Source organism: Ixodes scapularis, unplaced genomic scaffold (genome assembly GCF_016920785.2).
Source record: "Ixodes scapularis isolate PalLabHiFi unplaced genomic scaffold, ASM1692078v2 PGA_scaffold5__190_contigs__length_132052651, whole genome shotgun sequence".
Lineage (NCBI taxonomy): Eukaryota > Metazoa > Arthropoda > Arachnida > Ixodida > Ixodidae > Ixodes > Ixodes scapularis.
In genome coordinates, this window is record NW_024609880.1 from 42416030 (window position 1) to 42440436 (window position 24407).

Below are 24407 nucleotides of genomic sequence, written 5' to 3' on the forward strand. Positions count from 1 at the left end.
GCGCCGTTCTTTGGAATTCAACATTTTCCTTCATAGCTTTCCTCAACTCATAAATCACGCATTGTACCAAACCGTCGTTTGTGCACCCGGAAACAGCCATTCCCCCTTTAGAAGACTAGCCGGTCACTGAAAATTTTGACAAAAGTTGCTTTCCTCGTCCCGTTTAACCCTAAGCTGACAGTGCTGTGGAAGCTACGTGCTCTTTGGGCCAGCCTTATGCTCGTCACCCCACGGGTACTTCAAACGGGTCGGTTGTAACGCGTTGACGCTATTGACACCACCACAAAGCTGACAACGCCACCAAGGGCACAGCTAATAACCACGCCAGCCTTTTTACGTCACGAATGCGGGGAATCTCATTATTCTGTTTTTGTTGGCGCCGGATATCCCATGACGCATCGCGCTCTCCATTCGCTTCTCTTCGAGTGCTTGCTCGAGTGCACCTTTTCGAACGAAAAATATAGCCAGTCGTTCAAAATACAAAAGAGTGATTATCATTTACGGTTATTATTCGTCGTGCTTGACTTATTTCCGAGCGAAATTTGAATATTTCCACTTTTTTCTTTCTGTACCCCTTTAACATCCATTCGTCCATCCGCCCATTCTTGCCCCGCCGTTCGTCTAAGTGCTTGAGACGGGGAACGAGTCCCGCCGGATCCGCCGATCACTGACGACGTCACGCCTATTCCTCTAAATGTATTCCTCGTGTGAAGATTCTTTTAGAGCCTATAGCTTTCCCGTTTATTACGAAACTTACCTGAGAGATAACTTCTTGGCGCTCCCATCAGCCTGTAAAATACCCGGCTCTAGAGCTCCGTTTGCCTCGAGGAACTTGAGTTGTGCTTCGTGGATTTGGAGGCTCAGTTGTAGAAAGTGAGACTTGGATTCCTGGGCGTTGAGTTCGTTGCGTAGTGATGTCACTTCCTGGAATCAGGACATTACTGCTGTATATGATGCTCTAAAGAATTTTACTTTTTATTTTTTTTTATTTTTTTTTGCTTCGTATAAAATGCAATTTTAATATAGATGCAGAACTATAAACGCAGTGGTTCTCACAAGAGGTATACACACGTATAAATGCCGAAAATGTAAGTTGTTTGCACCCAATCAATGTAAACATAACATTTGTTTTATTTTATCTTACAAACAAAAACAGAGCGTGGTTGTTGAGCAAATGAAAACTCCAAGTGGCCATAGGTAAATCAGCGATCACAAGTTTATTTCCGTTTGCAGCCTGTAATCTCAGTTTTAATTTAATTCTGCTAAATTATCAGTTCAACTTCAATTGAATTCACGTGAAGTTTTTGATAAGCTTTACATAAGCTCAGATTAGATTTATGAGCTGAGCTGAATATGGGGCACGACTTAAAAAAAATATTAACCAAGACGCTCCTCAATACGAGATTCTGAAATGATTGAAGCACAGATAAAAAAGCCTGGGTGTGCACATATCACCAATGATTTATCCTGGGTGTTTATTCCGAAATTTAAGTAAAACACAATAAATCATTCTTATCAATCTTACAAAATTGAAGCATCCGTTAAAATGTGCCATAAGAAATTGTTCGAGCGTATACCTTTGCGAAATAAAATAGTTTCAGATGCAAATAAGGTACACATATTGTAGAGAGCTCTCAGTTGTGTGTTCTGTGACGTTGTATATTGATGTGGTCATGAGATCTTTTCGTTTCCTTTTATTTTAATGCCATCCTGAACGGTGTGCGAGACGTACCTGCTCCAGTCTGGAAAGGTTGCTTTCCAAGCCTGCGGCGCAAGAATCGTAGGTGGATTTCTTTTTTTCATATTCTATGGTCAAGTCCTGTAATATCAAGTAAAGTATATAATCTACCCGTCCCTGAAGTTACTTAGATTGTCACCATCATAATGCTCTTAAGTTCTGAAGGAAAACTAAAGTTGTTTCAGAATTCTTAGAAAGAATATTAGCTTGAATGTTCACGCGTTGAAATAATGTAGACAGTTTCCTTCTTTTTTTATGTTTACAGTAGAAACGACATAATCGTAAACTGAAGTTCCGCGCAGTCTTCGTCTATGCTGCCTACCGATCGCAGAAGAGAAAGAGAGGGGGAAAAAAAGACTATGTAAAGTGACGTCATCAACGGTATCGAATTATTCTTTCTCGCCTTCCAGCTAACTCAGAGATTCCAACAGTCACGTCACCATAGATTTGACCGACCTCTAGCGGCAAAAAGGTTCACCATAGGTTCTACGGCAACCGCTGCACATTTGTTTCCGAAATAAAAACCAGTTCATGCTGTATCATTTTTGACTTCCGCCCAATGTCCCAATTCAGTAAATAAATATAAACAAAGTTCGCTCCCAGCTCCTATAGACCAAAACGCTGTTCATAAACAAGCCATCCTTTGCCCACACCAAGTGCACGCACGGCGCGTGCGCAGAAACCGGATTCGGGTAAGAAGAACCGTCTGCGCAGGCGCAGAACCATCAGCAGTTCCACCGCAGCGGAGTGACGTCAGAGAGTTGATTTAGTGCATAGTCACGGAGAAGAGAGCTGAGAAACGCCAGGACGGGGCTTATAATGAACCTACTTCTTGTTTCGTGATTTGTTCGTCGGCGTTCTTGTGGGCTGACGTCCCCATATCGTGGGCTGTGGAACGATTATATTAATCAGCACCTAGGGACTTAACACGGCCTGCATCTCTTATACTGTCCGTGACTATAGCTGGTTTCTTTATTATTGAATACAATTTTTTTTATATTATTATAAGAAACGCGTTCCATCACCTTTCTTTCGACAAGGATTCTGTGCATCCAGTACCCCGAAACGCGGACGTACCGCCTACGAGGATGAGTTTCGTAAATACCGACCTGACAGCTCTTTCGCAGCGGTCTCAGATCCTTAATGATGGGAGCAAGGCGACCTTTCTTATCCGTGATTCGGCTGTTGAGGCTGGTCACCATTGCGGCCATATCTTCCAAGGTGGCGTTCTTGCGGTCATCCAGACTGGCCTTCTGGCCAGACGCACTTTGAAGCGCACCGTGTAGTGCATGGTAACCACGGACACCTTTTTGATCTTCTAGAACTTCCTGAAAGGTTCGTGGTGATAGGACATGTCCAGCTTAATCGGACTTAGCAGGTGTGCGCTTTTTTAAATGAACGGACGTCCATTGTGATATTAGTCGCCTCTCCCTCTAGGCATGACAGTCAAAAGGATGTTTAGTGAATAGTTGGCTCATTTGTGACGTCGACTCCCCACCAACACAAATTCGTTCTTGACGACCGGCGTCAAGCTAAAATCACTGCTAAAGGTTAATGAGGTTTTCAGCAGCGTGTTTTCGTATTGTGTGAGACTGCTGTTCAGGTTATGTTATAATCACATTTAATCAGTAGACATACAATAAAGATACGAAAGAGGTTTGCGTAAAATGTATGTTTTAGGACGTAATTTCCGTGTGCAATTTTGTCCACGTCGATACATTTCAAAGCGTGGTTGAGATGGTTTGAGGTGAGCAGGTAGTGGCTATTTTTAAAACAAGCTGTAGTGCAGAGGTTATAATTCAAAAGATGCAATGGTTCACAACAAGGTTACCATGATTTCATGGTGCGTGCCAACTGAGCACTCCAATTTTTATCACTTACCAATTCCCTGGTGAGTTCTCTTTGCTTCTGCTGGAGAATTTCCGCTGTTCTGGCGAGCACTCCTGTTTCGGCCCTGAGTTCTGCAAGTTCCTGTCTTTTTTCTTTGTACGTGGTGCTCTTGCCGCGAAGAGTACCCACATACTTCTTGAACTAAAAGCAGAATAAATCAGAATAACGATCTGTTTACCGTTTTCCTTCAACGCGTAAAAAGCGTAACGATTAAAACAAGATCAGGTTTTGATAGATATAAAGGAAGTTCCCGAGAAACCAGAACCGTGTTTTTCTGCCAGGGTGAATAAACTTTTCATCGCAGAAAGCTCAAACTTCCTCAAACTTTGTGAGAACGTGACGAGAGTTTGAGAGCATGAGGTTATTTGGATAAAAAGATAAGTGAGAAACATAAAATTTCTCTATGGGCCGACGTCAACTTAAGCCTAATATTGTCTATACAAAACTCGATATTGCGGACGCTTATAGACTTAATAGCGGTAAAAAAAAAAACTTGTCAGCAAGAAATAGGATATTACTTTCCTTCTCGCTGACAAAGTTTTTTTCACAGAAATAGATGATACACGCGAGCACAATGTCATTCCTTGTTTTGACAATGTTCGGCTTAGGAGGACGTGGGCTAATAGAAAAATGTTGCTTATTTCAATTATCTTTGGTTCTCGGTAGCTCCATGCCGACAAACTTTCGAATTTTCTCCCAAACTCTAACGTCACACTCTCACGGAGTTTGAGCTTTGTGCGAGGCATAGTTTATTTGCCCGGTCCGAAAAACACGGTTCTCTTTTCTCAAAAAATTCCTGTAAGGTTTTCTGCCCTCCAGAAAAATTACATCAGTCTACTTCTATTTGAAGTTTAGCCTTGAGATCATTATCTAGAAATGTTGACATTCGTTCAATACTTTCCTGAATGACTTTTAGCATAGTTCCTTCTAGTAGCATTTTTGTTAACACTAATATTTGTACCCCTGTGTACCATATATATCCTGCATTAAGAAGAATTACCTAAGCCTTGGGCGAAAACTCCGGAAATATCAACCGTGGGAGAGAAAGAAAATCAGTGACAGGAGGACAAATCTAAAATATTATTAGCAAACCATTCTTATATGCCTCCTACCCTCAAGGTCGCCACCCTTTCCAAATGAAAGATCGAAACATTCACTCAGTTCAAATCTAAGACGCTTCGGCCCTGCCATTTGCCCCCCTTTCTGAACAAACGCAGTTTGCACGCGTCGTCCTGCACCCTCATATACATGCCTACAAGTACAAACCGGTATGCCGTCCGCGAAACAGATGCTTTACTAACGACCGTTTCGACACTTCCTCCTTCAAAAAATGAAAAACACGAGAAACGTGGGGTAACGGTACACTCCAGTGGTCACAAACAGAAGTCGTGCAAACGAACACAATGGCATGAAGAGAAAGGTAAGAGAAACAGTTTGGATAAAGACAATAGGTGATTGTTTAAGCCGAGCATCTTTGCAGTTCAGTAACGCTTCCAAGGCCTTCTACAAAGACGTGTGTGTGTGTATGTGTGTGTGCGTGTGTGTGTCCGTTTGCGTGTGTGTGTGTGTGTGTGTGTGTGTGTGTGTGTGTGTGTGTGTGTGTGTGTGTGCGTGTGTTTTAACAGGAGAGTGTCGAAATGAAGGTCAATGATGCATCTGTTTCGCGGAGGGTGTCCAGGTAGAGTGGCCTATAGTATAGGGTAGTGGGCTTACCGCACCCGCTTGCTGAGGCGGTTCGTGTCTAAATTGAAAGATAGCGCTCCAGTCAACTCCTCCTGAAGCTCTCCCGCGTTTCTGCGATCGCGTGCGTATCAGCGCGTGTGTGCGTCGGTGTTTTCTTCGTCAGATAGCTGGGAAAATTCGGAAGAATCGTAGGAACTGCGTCGGCCGAAAACACTGGTTTCCCATGCTGAACGCGTACCTCTTCACCGTTGATGACGTGCACGTAATCTCTAATTACAAACTGTGGTTCAAAAAGTAATTCGCACACATCAGAGGTCTCATCCAACGTCTTTTCCGCTCGATGCATGTTCTTACACCATAGTTTTCGCCGCTCCTTGTCCTTCGGTACAACGAGGTACAACGACCAAAAACACCTTTGGAGCGTCCTTCGCGTGAGCATATCATGTTCTTCAGTCAGGCGCAAAACTCTAGGTTCGAAGTCGATTAGGTATTCTTGCATTTGAGTCAAAGAACAAAAACCTGCTAGACAACAATAATCACAGCTACCACACGGCAAAGAAACTCAGACTAGCACGCGCGAACTGCACCCAGACGCTCAACGCCAACACCTAAACCTAACGCTAATAGACCCTTTTCAAAAGTCAGAGTCCTCTTGTGGCAGTATAAAAAGCTCCATTATTGCCGCTCTAATGGCGGTGATAGGAGATCATGCGCGGCTAAATCAAACACCCTCGATTCCGTGCATCGAAGGTGACGTGAAAGGACCAACATCTTTTCCTTTTTCTGCTCTATGCTTTCGAAGACGTTCGATTTTTCTGGTGTGGAGAAACAGTGTAGTTCCGCCATTAGAGCGTCGGGTCTGGCTCTGCACAAGGTGGGTAGACTGACTTTCGTAAAGGGTCTATTCACGCGGCCGGACGTAGGCATGCAGGATGCTTCAGGAGAAGTCAAGAGCAGCGCCCCGTCGGCCTCCTACATAGACCGTTTCACCTCGAAGGATGCGCGAGAGAGGGCGGTGAGCTCACTATCCCATTCTAGGTCACTGTAGCACAGGTTTGACTTCGTAAGTATCCATATAAGGCTGTAGGGCGACGTGGGCTAACTGCATTTGTTCAGAAAAGGAGAGGCAAATGGCAGGGCCGAAGTGTTCTGCGTTTGAGCTGAGTGAATGTTTTTACCTTTTGCGTGGAAAGGGTGGCGAGCTTGAGAGTAGGTTATATATAAGAGAGATTTACTGAATAAACGTTTAGCTGAGTTTGAGGCTTTGCCCTCCTGTCACATATTTCTTTTTCTTCCGGGTTCGATCTTTCTAGTTTTCTCACCCCGGTGTTGGGACCCGGGTATAATCATTAAAAGGTCAAAGATACAGCAGCTCGCCTGTTCTATCACCGTTAACTGCCGTTCACACTCTTGCAACTGAGTATGACCGAGACAGACAAGACTGGTTTTTAAGCCACTTGCGATGGCGTACGACCGAATGCGCTGCTGCGGAGCGGGTATACGCCGCAACAAGATGCTTATAGCCGCTTCCCCTGGCAAATGCCGAGCGCTCCGCGCTAGCGGTCGTTGAGCCGTCGGCCTCCGTGAGCGATCGGTCACGTGATCCATCCGAGTGGCACGCGCGGCGGAGCAAATCAAGCGTAACGCTCCCAGCGCTACCGCTTCTAGAGCGTCTGTTCTTGCTTCTGAACAGTTGCGGTTCCCATTGCTATCTTGCTGAAAGCATGTAGTTCTGATAGGAACTTTATGCTTTGACAAAAAATGACTGTTTACTACTTGATTAACCGTGACCCCGACGTTAAAACACAATTTATTTTTCCTTACAGTTATATAAGCCCGATGAAGACAACTAGAAGTACTTGTGCGAGCCGTAGGATGCTATTAAAGGGACACTGACACCCCCCAAAAAATTTTTTTCATTTTTTGCCAGGGGCTTCATTATGGTGTCGGAGGACTACCCAATTAATATTTTGCAACAGAGTAGCGTATTTTTTTAATAAAACCGAAAGACGCAACTGCTCGAAACCGAAACCGAAACCCGACGGAGGTCGGAGAAGTGGAGAGAAGAGAGTGAGTGGCGGAAGTCACGTGACTACACCCGACCGTGCTTTTTTTTTTGTTTTTTTTTTTTGTTTTTTTCCTTTCCGTAGCAGACGACACGACATGCGGCGTGCGATGCGGCGTGCGAGAACTGCTCGCCGGGCGATTCTTTTGCAGTTATGTTTGTTACGCTCGTTGTTCTGTACTCCAAGGTGAGTTGTTTTGTACATTGAGGAGTCGGAGATGAGTAGCGAGTGCCCGTGGTGAATTTCCATGATCGGCTCCGAAAAGAATACACCCAAGATGTTGCGTGAAGAGCTGGCTCACATGTCCTGCGTCCGAAAAAAGGTGGCATTGTGCGACAGAGTTTCCGAAAGATCAACGGGATCGGGACCATTGGCTGGCTGCAATTCCTGTAGAACATATAAGGGCACCTCGGAAAGCGGACGCTACCTGATTTATATGCTCCTTGCATTTTGTGGAACGTGATTACATTGAGTTCGCAGGTGTCAAAAAGGAAATCACATACCATTTAATTCAGCGAAGTATCGTCCGCAACATTTGTTTGTTATTTTTGTTTGTTTCTTCAGTGATGATTGTAAAAAAAGAAAAAAGATACGTAAACATCGGGATATGTTTGAAAAAAAATAAAAAATAAGAAAGTTTCACGGGGGATCGAACCCGGTCCTACCGCGTGTGAACCGGACGTCTTTCCCACCGAGCTACTGGGCACCTCTTTTCTGGTGGATCTCTTTCCTTTGTAATAATTAAGCCGGTAAACTGTAAGTTGGAAAGTTTGCTGTCGATTTTTCTCTAGCAAATGCACTCCCGAGTCGAAGTCGGGAAGCACCACGCTTTGCGGACATTCGCACCTAGTAAAGAAATCTTACGCGTGCATATTCAACTCGAAGTAGACACGTCGTGCTTGAAGTTTGCGCGAGCGATGTCTTCAGCCACGAGAAGGGAGCGACGGCTCGGCGACGTCTTCGTGTAGATCGGCTTGGTGGCCGGGCGTGTCGTACGGGATGAATACCAATTCTTTTGATCAGTCCCAAATTTCTCTTTTAAAGGTAGACAGAATTCGCCGGTACCGCGAACGACAGTTCTGAAATAGAGGTCCCACGCCCGTCGTCCGCTGCCATCGCCGTCCCCGCGAGTCCCACGATACGCGAAACGACGAACGCACAGAATGCTTCCGGTTGTCTGTGGAACGTTTTTTTTCAATCAACGTATTTACAGCTTTTTAGAAGCCACAAAAAATGGGTTTCATATTTTTTTCTATTTTTAATATTGAGTGTGTGCCTTCAGTGACCCACGACTTTGATTAAATTTGGTGGTCGCATCGATACCTTAGAAAACGGCCCGTGACCTCGAAAAAGAGAGTGAGCGAGACTCGAACCGGCCAGTTCTTGATGGGCGGTTTTCGGGCGGAAAGAAACCGAATTTCGAGCCGCAAATTCTGTTCTGGGTAGTTGAGCTCTCATATGTCACGTACAACTAAAAACCTCGGCGAGCATAAATACCCTGTCAGTGTCCCTTTAAGCAATACAAAACACGTATTGCGTAAAGCGATCATCTCCGAAGGCGACTTCCATTTGCGGAGTATTTGGCGTGTTGTCGTGTAATTATTCCAATTGCATTACAGAGACCACAAAACAAACAAACGACATACCTAGCTCTTCATCCGAATAGGCGCGCACAACGCCTTCGACGTAACGCGGTATCTGGAGCCTCTTCGCTGGCCAGCCAAACGACTCGGCAAACACTTCGCCGAGAACGGCTGCCTCGTTTTCACTCCAGCTGGAGCTAAGCTGGTATCTTCGTCGCTGTCACTGCGTTTTATTAGACCTCCTGAAATTAACTGCAGCGATGTCATCGCCGCAGTATGCTCGGGCTAGTCGGTCATGACGAGGAGAACGAAAACACGCACACCAAGAGAGCCCACTCAGCAATCGAAACAAAAAAGCCGCGAAACTCCTTCACTCCCCCGCGGGAATGTCAATAACGCTACTGAAGCGTTGTGAGTGACGACTACAGATCGTACTCCTCAGAAAAAGGCTGCGCGGAGAACTACTCCGGACCGCTCGACACGCTCCGCCACTTTTCCACGGAGCGGTTGGAGCCGCTCGGCGAGCGCCCCACTGGCTCCAGATTTACAAGCGGCACACGGAGAGATTGCTCTCATCTCGCGAGAGAAACAAGAATCCGCTCGGCGACCGCGCGCCGTGCGCTCACTTTTTGCCAGAGAAGGGGCTATTGAAAACTGGTCTGGATTCTCGCTCGGTCCTCCTCGGTGGCAAGTGTGTGAGCGGCGCATTCAAAATCCGAGCGAAAACACGTTGGCGACACGAAAAGTACCGGCAATGGAATTAAGAAGGATGACAAAGCGAATTAAGAGGAATCAAAGTGAATTTAGGGGAATTAAAGTGAATTATGAGGGATTAAAGAGAATTAAGAGGAATTAAACAGACGTAAGAGGACTACAAGGAATTATGTGCGTGAAATCTAGAAATAACATATAAAACCAATAAAGAACATGTCAAAAAAACGAATGTGTAAAAGAGAACGTGGAACAAAGTAGATCGTGTGTTTGTCTTTACTGCATCGGCGCTTGATCTCTAAAAAAGCCCGTGCGTCTACTTTCCCGCACAACACTTGGAGAGCCAATCACCGCAACTCACGAAGGAAGCTCAGCGAATGACGATGCCGAAACATCTGTTTAGACCAAAAAACGCAGTCTGAGTTGTGACATTAAGCAATGCAAGCGTGACGTTTTGCATTGCTTAATGTCACAACTCAGATTGCGTTTTTTAGACTAAACATATGTTTCCGCATCGTCATTCGCTGAGCTGCCTGCGTAGGTTGTGATGTGCGGCAAAGTAGACGCACGAACTTTTTTTTGGAGTGTGGGCTTTCCGCCTTCAAGCCGTCTTAGGGATAGCATAAAGGACCGTGTGTTTCATAAATCGATATCGTGTCCCATAAAGACAAAACTTTACGCACACAAAATGGCCAGTGAAAATTGTATACTTGTCGCATTAAGCTGTAACTTTTCTCAAATACGTCTTTTACTAGTCCAATCAACATACTAAATGTACAGTTCTTTAATCCCAATAAAACTAAATATAATTCAAAAACTGATATTTTTTAATGGTCGGGCGGCAGCTGTCCGGGGGGGGGGGGGGGGGGGGAATCAAAGAACAGCCATGTTTTCCCAGCGTGTTCAGAGATGGCGCCACCAATGCCGGCAAGCGCAAGTGTACCCAAGCTTTGCGCGCGGATACCTTCACCAATGCCGGCGCGCCTTCCATTCCACGTCTCTTGAGACAAACCAAGCTCCGAAAGTAGGCGCAGAAAGCAAGAAACAATTGTTCTTACGGGTAAGTGATTTGTAAAGCAGCAGTTATCGTCTTTATTTAGCAATTTCTACTACGTGACGTTCCTTGCGTTGCGAGCGCGAACACAGAGTTGAATTATGAGCTTACTTTTTCGCGGATATCGGCAACACGAACTGACACGCGCCTCTAAAACAGATTTCTGTGCGAGGTCACTCGCCCTGCGCCGCCCCCTGCGCGCCTTGCCAGCATTTGTTGCGCAATCTCTGAATAAACTAGGCAAACATGGCCGTCGTTCGACCTCCTTCCATCAGCTGCCGTTCCACCACTGGAAAATTCAGGTCTTTAGTTTTAATTTTATTCCTTTTTGAGGTAACACATTTACATTTTAGTATGTTAATTGGACTCACTGACCTCAATAACAATTGCTGGATCGCGCATCACCGCTACGCGAGTGCGGCCACTGGACGGCCATCTTGCATGCAATTTTTTTCTCGCTTTGATAGCGTTGCAGAGGCCTGCGGCCGCGTGCTAATGACACGTATTCTATTCGTTCGCCGTCATTCGCCAATGACGTTCTTTAAGATCCTCTGTGAGGCGTGACACTTGCCGTTGAGAATACGTGAAAATTTCAACGAAAGCGCAGTGCCGCAAGAAAAAGTCCCAACTCGTCGAAACCCAGTTTCGCCGGCCTCGCGGCGTGTTTAAAGCTTCCTTGCCACGCCGAAGTGCCGTGTCTTTGTGCCTTCGCACGCTTAGATACCGACCAGGAATCGACGCCGTGTGGACGTGTTTTGCGAGTGCAATGTGCGTGAAGCCGTATATAAAGGCACAACTCGTCGAAAGCGAGTGTCGCTGGTCTCGCGGCGTGATCAAAGCTTCCTTGGCATGCCGAGTGCTGCATCCTTGTGCTTTCGCACGCTTCGATACCGATCAAGAGTCGATGCCGCAACAAAGTTCTGAAGGTGCGTCGCACGTAGATGGCTTTAGTTCATACATATATATATCGGCCACGGAGTTCTCGATCGTCCAGTTGTTCCGGTGAGTTGCTATCATTAAAAAAAGGGGGGGGGGGGGGGATCTGTACGTGCTCTTATGTGCTATTAACCATGACTACGTTAAAAATCTACTCTAATGGATCACATTGGAGCACGAAGCGAGCAACGCTATGGAGCAAGGAGGGTTTTCGAAGGCAAAAGTACAAGATGGTGAGAATAAAAATCTTTAAAGCGCGCTCCACGTGGTCATGTGCAATCTGTTGACCACTCACAATTAGGCGAGCCGCGCTCAAACGTCAAGTGCAATAAAGTAGGTTGATAATTAGCCAGAACTAATCGCGATGAAGAGCTGTTTTGCGCAGTAGTATGTAAATCGTCTAAGAACAAAGAAAAAGACGTACCTTCCTCCCTTTTCCGTCGCTACTGGACGGTGGATTAAGCTCGCTTCTGGATTGCGAGTGCCGTTAGCATGCAATCGTCAGAGTAAAGCAAGACGCCGATCCACAGGCACAAACGGCTTCACGCACATTGCACTCGCCAAACACATTCACGCGGCGTCGATTCTTGATCGGTATCCAAGCGTGCAAAAGCAGAGACACATCACTTCGGCGTGCAAAGGGAGCTTTGAACACGCCGCCAAACCGGCAAAACTTGCTTTCAACGAGTTGTGCCTTTTTCCCACGGCACGTAAAAATGTTCACGTGTTCTCAACGGCAAGTATCACGCCTCACACAGGATCTTAAAGAACGTCTTCGGCGAATGACGACGAACGAGTAGAAAACGTGTCTTGAGCACGCTGCCGCCAGCCTCTGCAGCGCTTGCAAAACGAGAAAAAACGGCATGCAAGATGGCCGTCCGGTGGCCGCACTCGCGCTGCAGCGTAGAAGCGGGGATGCGCAATCAAGCAATTGTCATTGAGATGAGTGATTGGACCAGTAAAAGAGGTATTTTAGAAAATTTACATCTTGATACGGCAAGACGCTTGTTTTCACGGACCGTTTTGTTGTGTAACTTTGGGGGAGACACGTTCTACAATCCAAGACTAAACTAATCGCGTTGTTGCATTGAGTTTTTTTAACACGAAATACACGAAGACTTAAAGCATTTTGTCGTAAAGCGCAGAACTGCTGCACTCCAAGAAATGCCAGGCCGTCTACTTATTCGAAAAACGCTCAAAGAGCCAATCTTTGCAGTGTAGGAAATCAGCTCAGCGAATGATGAGCCGCAACATCCGTTTAGACCTAAAAATGAAGTCTGCGCTGTGGCATTACGCAATGCAAAGCGTCATGCTTTCATTACGTAATGCTACAGCGTGGACATAATTTTAAGGTTTAAACAAATGTTCCGCCTCATTATTCTCTGACCTGATTCGCTAGATCGCAATGATTGGCTCTTTGAGCGTTTTGCGGGTAAGTAGACGCGCAGGCATTTTTTAGAATGTGCGTTCGGGACACCTGACATAGCTGATAAAGACACGTTTACAATTGTCGAGTTAATACCATTACCTCATCAAAATTTTAAAATATAAAACGTATTAGTTGCCACGGGTTGTTCTATGTTCACTACGGGACACTATTTGAGAAAGCACATCAGCGCATATCTGCCTTTTTCTCGAACAGGGTGTTGATGAGCCCCAAACTTCGTCGGGTAGATTAGTGAACTGAATTAAGACCTATGCGCCAGACTAGTATTTTTTTCTTTTAAAGCAGTCGCTCATTTTTAAGCTAAAAATAGTATAAACTGTAGAACGCTTGTTAGTACTAACAGTGTCGCGCCCTATGTATATTTAGAGACTAAAAAAAAAGGATGTACCCTATACCTTATTGCGAGTTGTCACACGTATGTTAACTCTGGAAGATATAAGCTAGATAATATTTTATTTTGTTTCCATGCACTCCTGCTCAACAAAATGCACAGAAATCATTGTGAACTCCCGTTTCCGTAAAGTATGAAGGACAAGAATTAAAAAATGTACTAACGTCCTCTCCCTTAAGAACTTCCTCGCCTCCTTCTGCGGAAATCTGGCTCTGCTTCTCTTTCAGCTCCGACTCCAGCTGGTTGAGTTGAACCCGGAGTTCATTCAGAGTTTCTCCTGCGGCCTCTTTTTTTCTTGCTATCACAGCAGCCTGAAAAATAAAGTCACGTCTCACTCCCAGGTTCCTCAGTCATCCTTGAGACCTGGGACACAAAACAAAACATTTTTGGTGTGAGCACGTGGAAATTTGTTTCCATTTTTATTGTTTTCTTGCAGCTCCTGTGATAAGTAAATTGAATGTTTGATAAACTGATAAATTCAGTCCCATAATTTATTAATGTTTTATTTTTCAAGCAAGGATTGTGTCTGATTTAGAGATGTGGTAATAATTAGTAATGTATTCGAGTACATCCTTGAGGCAATAAAACAACGAACACTTGTATAACTAGATATATAAATGCACGTACAATTAAATACGGTCACAGCTAATATCTGAACGCTTTAACACATTAGTTACTATTTTGCACTTCACTCATAAGTTCATCAAAACAGGAGTGCGTAAAAAGGGAAAGACACACATTATTATAGCAGAGGACAAGACATTGCCGCAGTAGATTGGCGGTAACGTTGCCTTACAGATTAAATGTGCTTCGGTCATCGACAACTCTCACAGTCAGGCTATTTTCAATCATTTTATATTTTAGCAATAAAAGCCCAAAAGGGATATTTAGAAAGTACGTGTAAGCACTTTTATGTATCTTGTGTTTTTTCCTAAATAGAGAATTGCAAAGCGTATACATATATCCGTGATGTGGTCTGGTAATTTGTATGAATCACGACAAGAGCCGAAATATTCGGTGTACGAAAATACTTCAACTGTTTATGACTCTGCCACAAAGCAAACCAACGGTAAAAATTTCAAAAGTATAAACTTGATTGGCCATAAGTACCTGTTGTCTAAAGAGTGTCAGCTTGTCGTCGGTGGTCTCCTGGCTTCGCATTTTTTGTTCGTAGAGGGCGTTTATCTCGGCATTTTCTGTGTGTATCTGCAGAAGAGTAAACAGTGAGTATTAATTTTAAATGAAATTAAAAAACAAACCAACTTACGAATAAACTGCTAGAAGAAAGACTCATAATATTTACTATAAATAAGAACATTAAAACCAATATTTGGTGGCAGAAATCAAGAAACTTTTATGTCCAAACATTTTCTTTTTTTGCAAGTTACACACTAAAAAGCACTATGATTCACACTTAGTCTTGAAAGACACTTTCAACTTGCAAACCTTTCTTCCACTGTGTAAATTCAGGCAAAGACAAAACATGAGACCGCTCAATAATTTTGTTTCTTGTGGCATTTAAATAATAAGCGCGCTGTACGACACAAGAACAAGAATTAAAAATAAGACGTGCTAACAGACCTTGGCCTTAATCTTGTCGATGTCGCTTTGCCCCATGGCCGGTTCAGTGGCCACCTTCTGCAAGTCCCGGATGGCGTCTTGACATGCCGCTATCTCCTTGGGAAGCTTGTCTCGTACAAGATATCCGTTCGCGCGCAGTTCTTCCTCCAACCTTTGCAGAAGACCTGTGACCAACGGGCGTCATACGGCGGCTCGTATGAGTCCTTTTTTTTTTCTGTATCTAAATATCCTCTTTTTTGTGTGTGTGTGTAAAACGTTCTAACATTTCTTTTTAGCTCCGATGTATGGTTCCACACAAGTTGAGTGGTATACTGTAATAGAACCAGACAAAAGTACAAGAACCTTCCCTTCTAATCGCCCTTTCAAATGTCGTGTCCGGATCGCATGATGAAGGCTCATCTAATTGTGCATTGAACAATATCTTGAAAAAAGATTTTCGTCGGCTTTAACCTAACTCGATACCTCATAGCAACAGGACAATGTGTCGGCGAAAATATACTGCGCTGCAGATTCGAGCTTCAAAATGTGAAAATCCCGATCATTATATCATGTACTAATCCTTCGACAAAAATGAAATTGACCATATTGTATCACTCGGGTTTTTTTCCCCGCTCCTGTTGTCGTTCAGCCTTAGTAAATCAGGACCGGTTGCTGCACAATGTGTATTTTGATCATGTCCCGTATTATGATACTATAGAATATTTAGATTGCGCTTCGATACAATTCTTTCACAAAAATGCGGTTACAAAAAACTTACCGCATTTAAAATGTTTTTTTTTTATTTTTTAGTTTACGTCGAATAAAACAATATTTATGCGTGCCCCTTGGTCTATGCAAGCCCATTGCTTATTCATTAGCTTATAGCTCTTTGGGCCTCGGCATTGTATAGTTGTTAGAAAATGCCCCAGATTAGAACAAACTTCTAACAACAGCTATTTAATATATTGACTACGGTTAACGAATATCTGATTAAAATATATCAGCTAATGCGAATTTTTCAATGGCTATTAGTAAAATTAAGATATAAATCGCCACTTATTACTTTCGTAACCTGACTTCAGGCTGGGTGAAGAACATTATCCCGGAGAAATGATAACTTCGATTGAAGTTGCTTTTAAAAAAAGCCGTTTACAACTCCCTGTAACGCCGAATTAGAGCGCAGCTCTTGAGGAGGAGGAGGGAAGGGTACTGGGGGGTGGGTCAAGTGACCTCGGGGGCGGGGGGTCACGTGACCTTGGGGGTCACGTGACCTTGGGGCGTCACGTGACGTCGCGGGGGTCACGTGACCTGGGGCCACGTGACGATACCGATGACGTCATCAGTAGCGTCACTGATGACGCCATCAGTGATGATGATGACGATGCGGATGCCGGTGACGTCACTAATGACGTCATCAGTGATGATGATGATGACGACGCGGATGCCGGTGACATCATCAGTGACGTCACTGATGACGTCATCAGTGGCTATGACGTCAACGGGGGGTCACGTGACCTCGGGGGTATCCCCAGGTCACGTGACCCCAGGGGGGGTCACTTGACCTGGGTAACCATCGTGACCCTCGTGAGGGTAACCCTAGTAACCCTTGTGAGGGCAACTCTCGTGACCCTCGTGAGGGTAACTCTCGTGACCCTCGTGAGGGTAACTCTCGTGACCCTCGTAAGGGTAACTCTCATAACCCTCGTGACCCTCGTGAGGGTAACCCTCGTGAAGGTTACCCTCACGAGGGTTACTAACCCTCGTAACCCTCGTGAGGGTTACGAGGGTAAGTAACCCTCGTGAGGGTAACTCTCATAACCCTCGTGACCCTCGTGAGGGTAGCCCTCGTGAAGGTTACCCTCACGAGGGTTACTAACCCTCGTGAGGGTTAGTAACCCTCACGAGGGTCACGAGGGTTACTAACCCTCGTAACCCTCGTAACCCTCACGAGGGTTACGAGGGTTAACCCTCGTGAGGGTAACCCTCGTGAAGGTAACCCTTTTGAGGGTAACTAACCCTCGTAACCCTCGTGAGGGTTACGAGGGTAAGTAACCCTCGTGGCCCTCGTGATCCTCGTGAGGGTAACCCTCATGAGATTAACCCTCGTAACCCTCGTAACCCTCACGAGGGTTACGAGGGTTGCGGTTACGCCGACGCCGACGCCGACGCCGACGCCGACGCCGACGGCGACGGCGACGCCGACGCCGACGGCGACGCCGCTCAAGCCGGGAACGGGCCCCTAAGAGCTGCGCTCTAAAAAAACATATGTTTGGAATATTAAGTCTAACATGCGGTGAAAATAAAGTCATCCTCGACGTGGTACAGGTGTTTATATCAGGCATCCGCTACAGGTGCGTTTCCCTGGTGTTATCCAGGTTCAGATCTGAAACGTTCATGCCGGCTTATACTCCAACGGAAACTCGATGAACGCTTGGCAGCACCGGTATACCCCATCTTAAATAATCCTCTCCTGTTCCACAGAGAAGAGCCAATGAATGACTGCCGCGTTACCGCTTATGCTCCTCCAAACTGCGCATGGGCATAAACGTTCGCTTCGTGTCGGTGTCATATTTAAGGTAGAAGCGTGACGTTAGTAGCGCGACTACAAGGCTACGCTCAACAAAACAATTGATCTTTGTGTGCAACTAGCAGAAATGGCCGCTTTTTCGACCATCCCGTCGAGCACTCGAGTGAACTGTAATACGACCCGTGCCATTATCAACCCGGACGCGTACATTGGCAGAAATAGCATGCAACGGCAAGATAATCTCCGAGTTCTGGACTTATTTCAAAGCTCATTTATGGACGACATTAAGAAGCCGCAGATACTCGACGTGGGTTGCGGAACTGGCGACTTCACCCGTGATCATCTCCTTCCACGGTGCCCAGACGTGGAAAGAATCGTCGCAGTAGACATATCTCAGGATATGGTGGAGTTTGCTAGGGAGCATTTTGCTCACCCTAAGATTCGCTACGATGTCTTTGACATTTCGAGGCATGACATGACCGAATTTGTCGAGCGATACGGTCAGTTCGATCGTGTGTACTCCTTCTTTTGCTTAAGCTGGACAAACGATCAAGAAACGGCGCTCAAGAACATTGAAGAATTGTTGAAGCCCGGGGGTGGATGTCTGCTTCTCTTCACTGCTACCAGTAGCATTATGCGTTTGAGAAAAAAGTTGTCATCAATTGATCATTGGCAAAAATACCGAAAGGTAAGATGATATTGTCCTTAATTATAATATTAGTATGTGTCACTTGTTTTCAGACACAGCGGTCTCCAATGCGAAGGAAATTATTTTCAGTTGCTACTAAGGGTTGAAGTCAAATCTTTTTTTTTCGATTTTACTTGCTTTTAAAAAGCTTATCCGAAATTGCCTGGCGCAATGTCTAATTTTTGCCAGTTGCGCAGGAGTATGAATGTGTTACTAATAGTATAAACTTATAGTAAAATATACAATAAGGGGGGAGGGGGGGGGGGGGGGGCTAGGTTACACATACACTTGTCGTTATCTACCGTGTTGTTAAAGAACTAATTAAGTGAAAAGCGAATCAGTTTCGCTTATAGATTTTAAAGCTTCTAAACGATTTTTGGTTGAGACTGCAGGTGATCTAATTTCCCAAAATAAGTTATTTTCGGGGATTTTTCTTTTTTCTCGTGGTATAAAAGTGGGCTGAAGTCATATGCTCGTGCTATCGTTCAAGTAAGGGATATTTTTGGATCCTCAATGATGTGGATGGACATCAAAAAGCAATTTGCAAACCGCGTGTTTATTAGTGTAGCGGGTCCAGCGAATTATGGAATAAAAAAAACTCTAGTGAAATCCTGCTTCGCGCCCCCTGCAGTATATTCCGCTTTATCACTGAAAACGGTAAACAAAATAAGAAATGCTCAAGTCAAAGTTGAAGTCTGACGTTGCTCTAAATATTATCCCGGTTTATATCGGTGAGCATTGGAACAAATACAACAAAAAAGGTTAGTTGGAGTAACAAATAAAGTGTCATTTTCTATATCCAGATGGCCTTCCAAATATTAGGTTATTTTTCACTTTTGGGGCCACCGTAATTACTCGAAAATATGTCGATCTTTATATGAGCATGCCTACGTGGCTACTATCCCGCAGAACCCACAGAGAACAGTCATGGATATTTAGAAAAAGAACCGGCGAGTAGCAAAACAAAGATAACGCCGGAATAAAAAAAAAATGTATGCGGTCCCCACAGATCTCATTTTTGCTTTCCGACGTTATCATTGCCTCGTCATTATACAGGCGCGCGCATTGTTCATAAAGAGGTCAGCTTTTTTCGAATAACCACTGTAGTTTAAAAACGCCGGTGTATTTCTCGCAGAATGTTATATGTCAAAATTTCTATGGGACGCGTCCTATAAATTTTTTGAGTATTCTTCACAGCGAAGAAACCGCTGCGAAGAGGGACAACGGCAGGAGCGACGCGGAGCGAGAAACACGAAGGATTCATGCAATCACGAGGAACGGATCATTCAGCAACGACCGTTTCGCCTGGCCTTGATGTATCTATTTGGCATGTAAATGTTGTGAATAAAGTTTACTGAAGACGTAAAGAACGGCAAGAAGTCATTTCATACTATGGCGGACAAAACTGGGTATAGCAGAGTCAAGCGAGTTGGCGACGTCTTCTTCGCGGATAGCAGACGACGAAGCGGTGGTGTGATCACGAGCTGGATGAGCAAGACTCCCGTTCCGCGCACGCGTGGTGGACTTCTAACTCCGCGCACGCGCGGCACTGGAAATACGGGAGGGCCACCGGTCGAGCGCTTTAGGCACCTGTTTCCGCGATACTATCGCTACGAAGCGGAGCAATAAACGTTCCTACCACAAAAAACATTAAGCTACGTCTCTCGTTCGTAGCTTTCACCAAAATTGCCCTTATACTTCAAAAATATGGCTCCGAACCCCTCAATTACGGGTAGTATTGCGTTCGTCGCTTCCAAGCAGTATCGCTTTTTTTTTAGCAATGCGTCATGTAATTCTCGATTGTTGGATTCAAACACAAAGCTCTTTGACTGATCTACGCTCAGTGACGTTAGTCGTTGCAAATGTTTCAGTTTTTGAACTTATAGTTCTGCAAACTCAGTGCCTTTCTAAAGCTGAACAACAAAGTGTGTAATGCACAGTATACATTTAACCCCATCTATGCAGATGATCGAGTATTCATTTCCTCCAAGCGTAGATTTGGTGAGCCGAGATGCCCTTCTGTCGTACATTTCGGGCCTTCTGAAGAAAACAAGCCTAATTCCAACCACGTGCGAGGTGCTGCAAGTGACGCACACATATTCCAGCTTTGACGAACTGGCCCGTAAGCATTCAACGCCTCAGTTGTTTTGTGTGAGCAGTTGAAATAAAACATGGGATCTTAAATGATCGCCCAAATACATTTTATTGTTGCTGCGTTATTCTTGAATAAAAGAAGGTATTTGTCTTTTTTTTTCAGAGATGCACATGAGCCTGAACCGCCTTTCAAACCTTGTGCCGAAAGAAGAGAAGCCTCTTCTCCTCAAGGACGTTACCGAAAATGCGGCTAGGTTATGGGCTGAAAAGGAGGCCGGTGGATCACCCTTCTGCTCTTCCATGTTTCTGGTGCGCGCCCAAAAACCATGACGTTGCTACCATGCAAACTCTGAAAATCCTCTTCTTTTATGTCCTAGTTAATTTGGTGTAGGTGCAGAAAATGACATGGGAAGGACTTACTCAGCTTTTGCAAATCATTTGTTAGACTGTCCAGTTGATTTGTGTCTCGTCTTATTTGAGACAATCATAAATAGCAGAAGTCAGTTTAAATGCGCCAAGGTTTCTATTTTCTGTCATAACTTGAAACCTAGGTAACTAAAGTTATATATAACGTTACACTGACATATTTCCCGCTGCATCGGATGCCCTAGAAGAAAGGCAGCCATCCACGGCTTTAATAAAGTATTTTGTTTAATAGCTCGTAGGAATTTATTGATCACAAAGCTGCAGCAAAAGCCATAAGGCACCAAAGAAACCCTGATGACTCGATGTTGTTATACAGTAATTGTCGCTTTGAGTACTTTCCTGCCGAGTCGAATCAAGATTTGTGAATTTCGGTTAGTTGGACGCTTTGCAGGGCCTGCTCACACACGATGCCAGAAATAGTGCGTCGAGGTCCCAGATTTTTTTTATACTTTAAATATTGTTCTTTGATATACCCATACATTATCATTAGATAAAAATGGTTTTTGATACCGAAACTAGATACATTATTTTCGAAACGTTGAACAATTCATGAATTCTTGCCAACATGTTACTGGCTGATTTTGCTTCCTTACAATTCTTTTTGTTTTGTTTTGTTTTTTGTACGATAGTTCTAATTTTACAGTGTTAAATATCCACCAACCAATTGGTACTCAGTAGCATAACTTTCATTTATTTTCCCATGAAACTAGTTTTCAGATTTTGCTATTTTCGCATTTTCGTCCACATCATAACTACTTCAAAATGTTTTTTTTTTTGCGCTGAATTTGAAATGTCTATTCTAAAATATATTAACAAACATAATAGGTTGTTTACACCCGCCCCATTTTGTGCGAAGGACTCAGGCCAGTTATGTTGAATTTTCACTATCTCGTCTACATATCATACCTTTACGAATACTTAAAAGGATAAAACATTGAGGACGGGGACGGAAACAGGAGTTGTTTCATTGAGCAACAACATAGGATGGCGGAAAATATAAAACCGCCCCCAAAGGTTTCAACGCGCGCAAAGAAGGAAAGTAAAAAATTGTTAAAAATGAAAGGATTTTACTATAAATATAAAAGATTAAAAGGCGCTGGCGTCACGACTAGATATCAGTAATCTAGTTACCACTGGTGCTAGGAATTCGACCTCTTTCAATGTCCGTGATAATGAAGGTGGGGAACTGTTATTCTTGACTGTCTCAAACGGAAAGCTACCATAACTTTAAAAGTTTATATGCACTAGCGTCACGACGAGGTATCAGTAAAGTAATCTAGTCATCGCAGATGTTACGAATTCTAACTTTGTCTTTGTCAGTGATAACGAAGGTAAATAAATGTTCTTGCTGGGGGGGGGGGGGGGGCAGTCCCTATGGCAAATGATTCAATAATTTCCCTCCCAAATCTGTCGTTGTGCCCGCCCAGTATTCTAGTATCAGAGAAATAGGTAGTTCAGTCATCGCACGTGCGGCTGTGAACGACGACTAGCTGAAATGCTCATTTAAAGTATTTGATGCTTCCAAGCTCTGTTTTCTGTGTTCATGGTTAACGCATCTCCCAGTATGTCCGATCTACCGAATGCCGCAGCTTAGTGGAATTCACTAAACCTTTATTTCTTCACCCCCTACAAACTTTTTAACACGTTTTACATTTCACCTTGTTGTCTATCGTTTCCATTAACCTTTTTACACATCTGTTGAAGGCGCATACGCTAGGATAAAAACACACTCGTGTCGAACTTGGACGTGATATATCTTAAACACTGCGCGGAATTGAGTATGTAAGGAATCACAGCGATACGATCTTTCTCTTTGGCGACAGCATGAGGCATTTGTTGCCCGAGAATGAACCTTTCAGGGGTGGAACAAAGTAGGTCCGCAGGAAAGCCTGTTCTTTTCAACCTGTTTTGCTGCAACTTGAAGTTACTTTCGGAGAAATGCGTACACGTCTTGGAAAATGAGGACTTAAAAAGTGATTTCACTATGCCATGCTTAACTGGCTTGGAGTGAGCACTGGTGAAAGAGAGGACTGGATTCTTCGATCTCTGCTGGAAGGCCGAACAAAGACCTGAGGAATAACGATGCAAATATAAATCCAGGTATTGTAAGCCTTCCTTTGAAGGATTTTGCTGCGTAAAAGTTAGTCTCGCTGCACAGTCTTTGAAAACTTCAAGGATGCTGTCAGCGAGCACAACGTCTGAATAAATGGCGAATCCATCGTCAACGTACCTAAATATTGGGCAACCCATGTAACTGTCAAAAGTAATATTTCTGCACCTCCGTTGTAACTGAAAATTACAGAGGTCGAGCTCCTAGCACCAGAGGTAACTAGATTACTGATGCCTAGTCGTGACGCCAGAGCCTTTTTAACTTTTATATCTATAGCAAATTTCCTTTACTTTTTAGCAATTTGCTCCTTTTCTTCTTCGCGAACGTTGAAACCTTTGGGGGGCGGTTTTTATATTTCGTGCTGTTCTATGTCTTTGCTCAATGAAAGAAGTCCTGTTTCCGACCCCGTCCTCGATGTTTCATTCTTTCAAGTATTCGTATCAATTCACCAAAACGCTCTTTTTTAATTATTGCAGTGATCCCTTTCCTTTTTTTATGAAAAATATGCTTTCGTTTTTTTTCGATTTTAGCATAAATATATTAGACTAATAAGTACATAATCACATTTTGTTATGCCAGGTAAAATAGTCACACGATTTTAAATTAACGCGCGTGGGGAAAAGGATGATACATGTAGTTCTGCTATTGTCACGAATAACAAACGAAGAGGCAGGAGAGGACAGAATGAACTTAAGATTTAATGCAGGCGACCTTTTGCCAGAGACGAAGAAGAACACACATCAAGAAAGCAGCAGCGAGCGTCGACGGCGGCAGCAGCAAGCGACGCTGCGTCGGCGTAACACCTGGCTATCGCGAGAGAGAATCATTGAAAGAATCGGCAATACGGCGCTCGCTTCTTTATCTATTATGCTCGTCATTTCGAATATTCGACCTAGAATTTTCGGGAAAGAGCTAGGGTGAGACTGGCAAGTTAAGGTCATTCTGGGCTCCTCGTATTTTACGCTGGAAGAAGAGTATACGCAAATATTCTGGATGAACGGAGAAGCGGAGAAGCGGATGAATACGCATAGTTCCTACGCGTTTTTATTTGCTTTTTTTTTTTTTTTCCTTCATCCTGAATCGTTTTGCCCCATTTTTTTATATATATACGGAGCAGGGAGGGTGCCCTGTGTGAGCTCCGCCTCCATAACCCTGCAACCTAGAGAAAACGTCTTTCTGCAGGGCACCCTCTCTGCTCAGTATGAATAGTACGAATAAAAAAGGGGGCAACATGATTCAGGATAAAGAAAAGAAGAAACAAAAGCGAATGAATACGCATAAGAGCTAGTAGAAGGGAAGATAGATTTATTCAAATAGTTGGTAGTCCAGCGAAAGGTCTTTTTTTGTTTCTCCTTCCTTCATTGTCCAGCTGGTTTCACCCGTAAGGCGCTGACACGTCAAACATCATTTGTTTTATTATCCGGAACGATTGAAAACGATGACTGGAAGCTTGGGAGAAGTAGAGAAACAATTTTCAAAAACCGAATTTGACGCTCCTGCGCA

At 44.2% G+C, this 24407-nt stretch overlaps 2 protein-coding genes across 5 annotated transcripts in view; one reads left to right on the forward strand and one right to left on the reverse strand.

The window, feature by feature from the left end:
* The window catches only part of LOC115316261 (intraflagellar transport protein 81 homolog), a 46471-nt gene that overhangs the window by 5333 nt on the left and 16731 nt on the right, over positions 1–24407 (reverse strand). For all 3 annotated transcript variants that reach the window (XM_040215616.2, XM_040215618.3, XM_040215617.3), the window contains 7 exons: positions 15081–15244; positions 14610–14705; positions 13664–13810; positions 3620–3769; positions 2848–3066; positions 1733–1819; positions 758–924 (listed from right to left, as the gene is read on the reverse strand). In XM_040215616.2, coding sequence (XP_040071550.1) covers positions 758–924; positions 1733–1819; positions 2848–3066; positions 3620–3769; positions 13664–13810; positions 14610–14705; positions 15081–15244 — 1030 coding nt within the window. The remainder of the gene's footprint in view (positions 1–757; positions 925–1732; positions 1820–2847; positions 3067–3619; positions 3770–13663; positions 13811–14609; positions 14706–15080; positions 15245–24407) is intronic.
* On the forward strand, positions 17587–23917 carry LOC8051419 (juvenile hormone acid O-methyltransferase). Of its 2 annotated transcripts, XM_040215619.1 has the most exons (4): positions 17587–18274; positions 20240–20396; positions 20532–20677; positions 23611–23917. In XM_040215619.1, exons 1-4 carry the CDS (start codon positions 17714–17716, stop codon positions 23818–23820), a joined length of 1074 nt encoding a protein of 357 aa, XP_040071553.1. In that variant the 5' UTR covers positions 17587–17713; the 3' UTR covers positions 23821–23917. The 2 variants fall into 2 exon arrangements, with proteins under 2 accessions (XP_040071553.1, XP_002435053.3); XM_002435008.4 differs by lacking the exon at positions 23611–23917 and having other exon boundaries at positions 17672–18274; positions 20532–21025.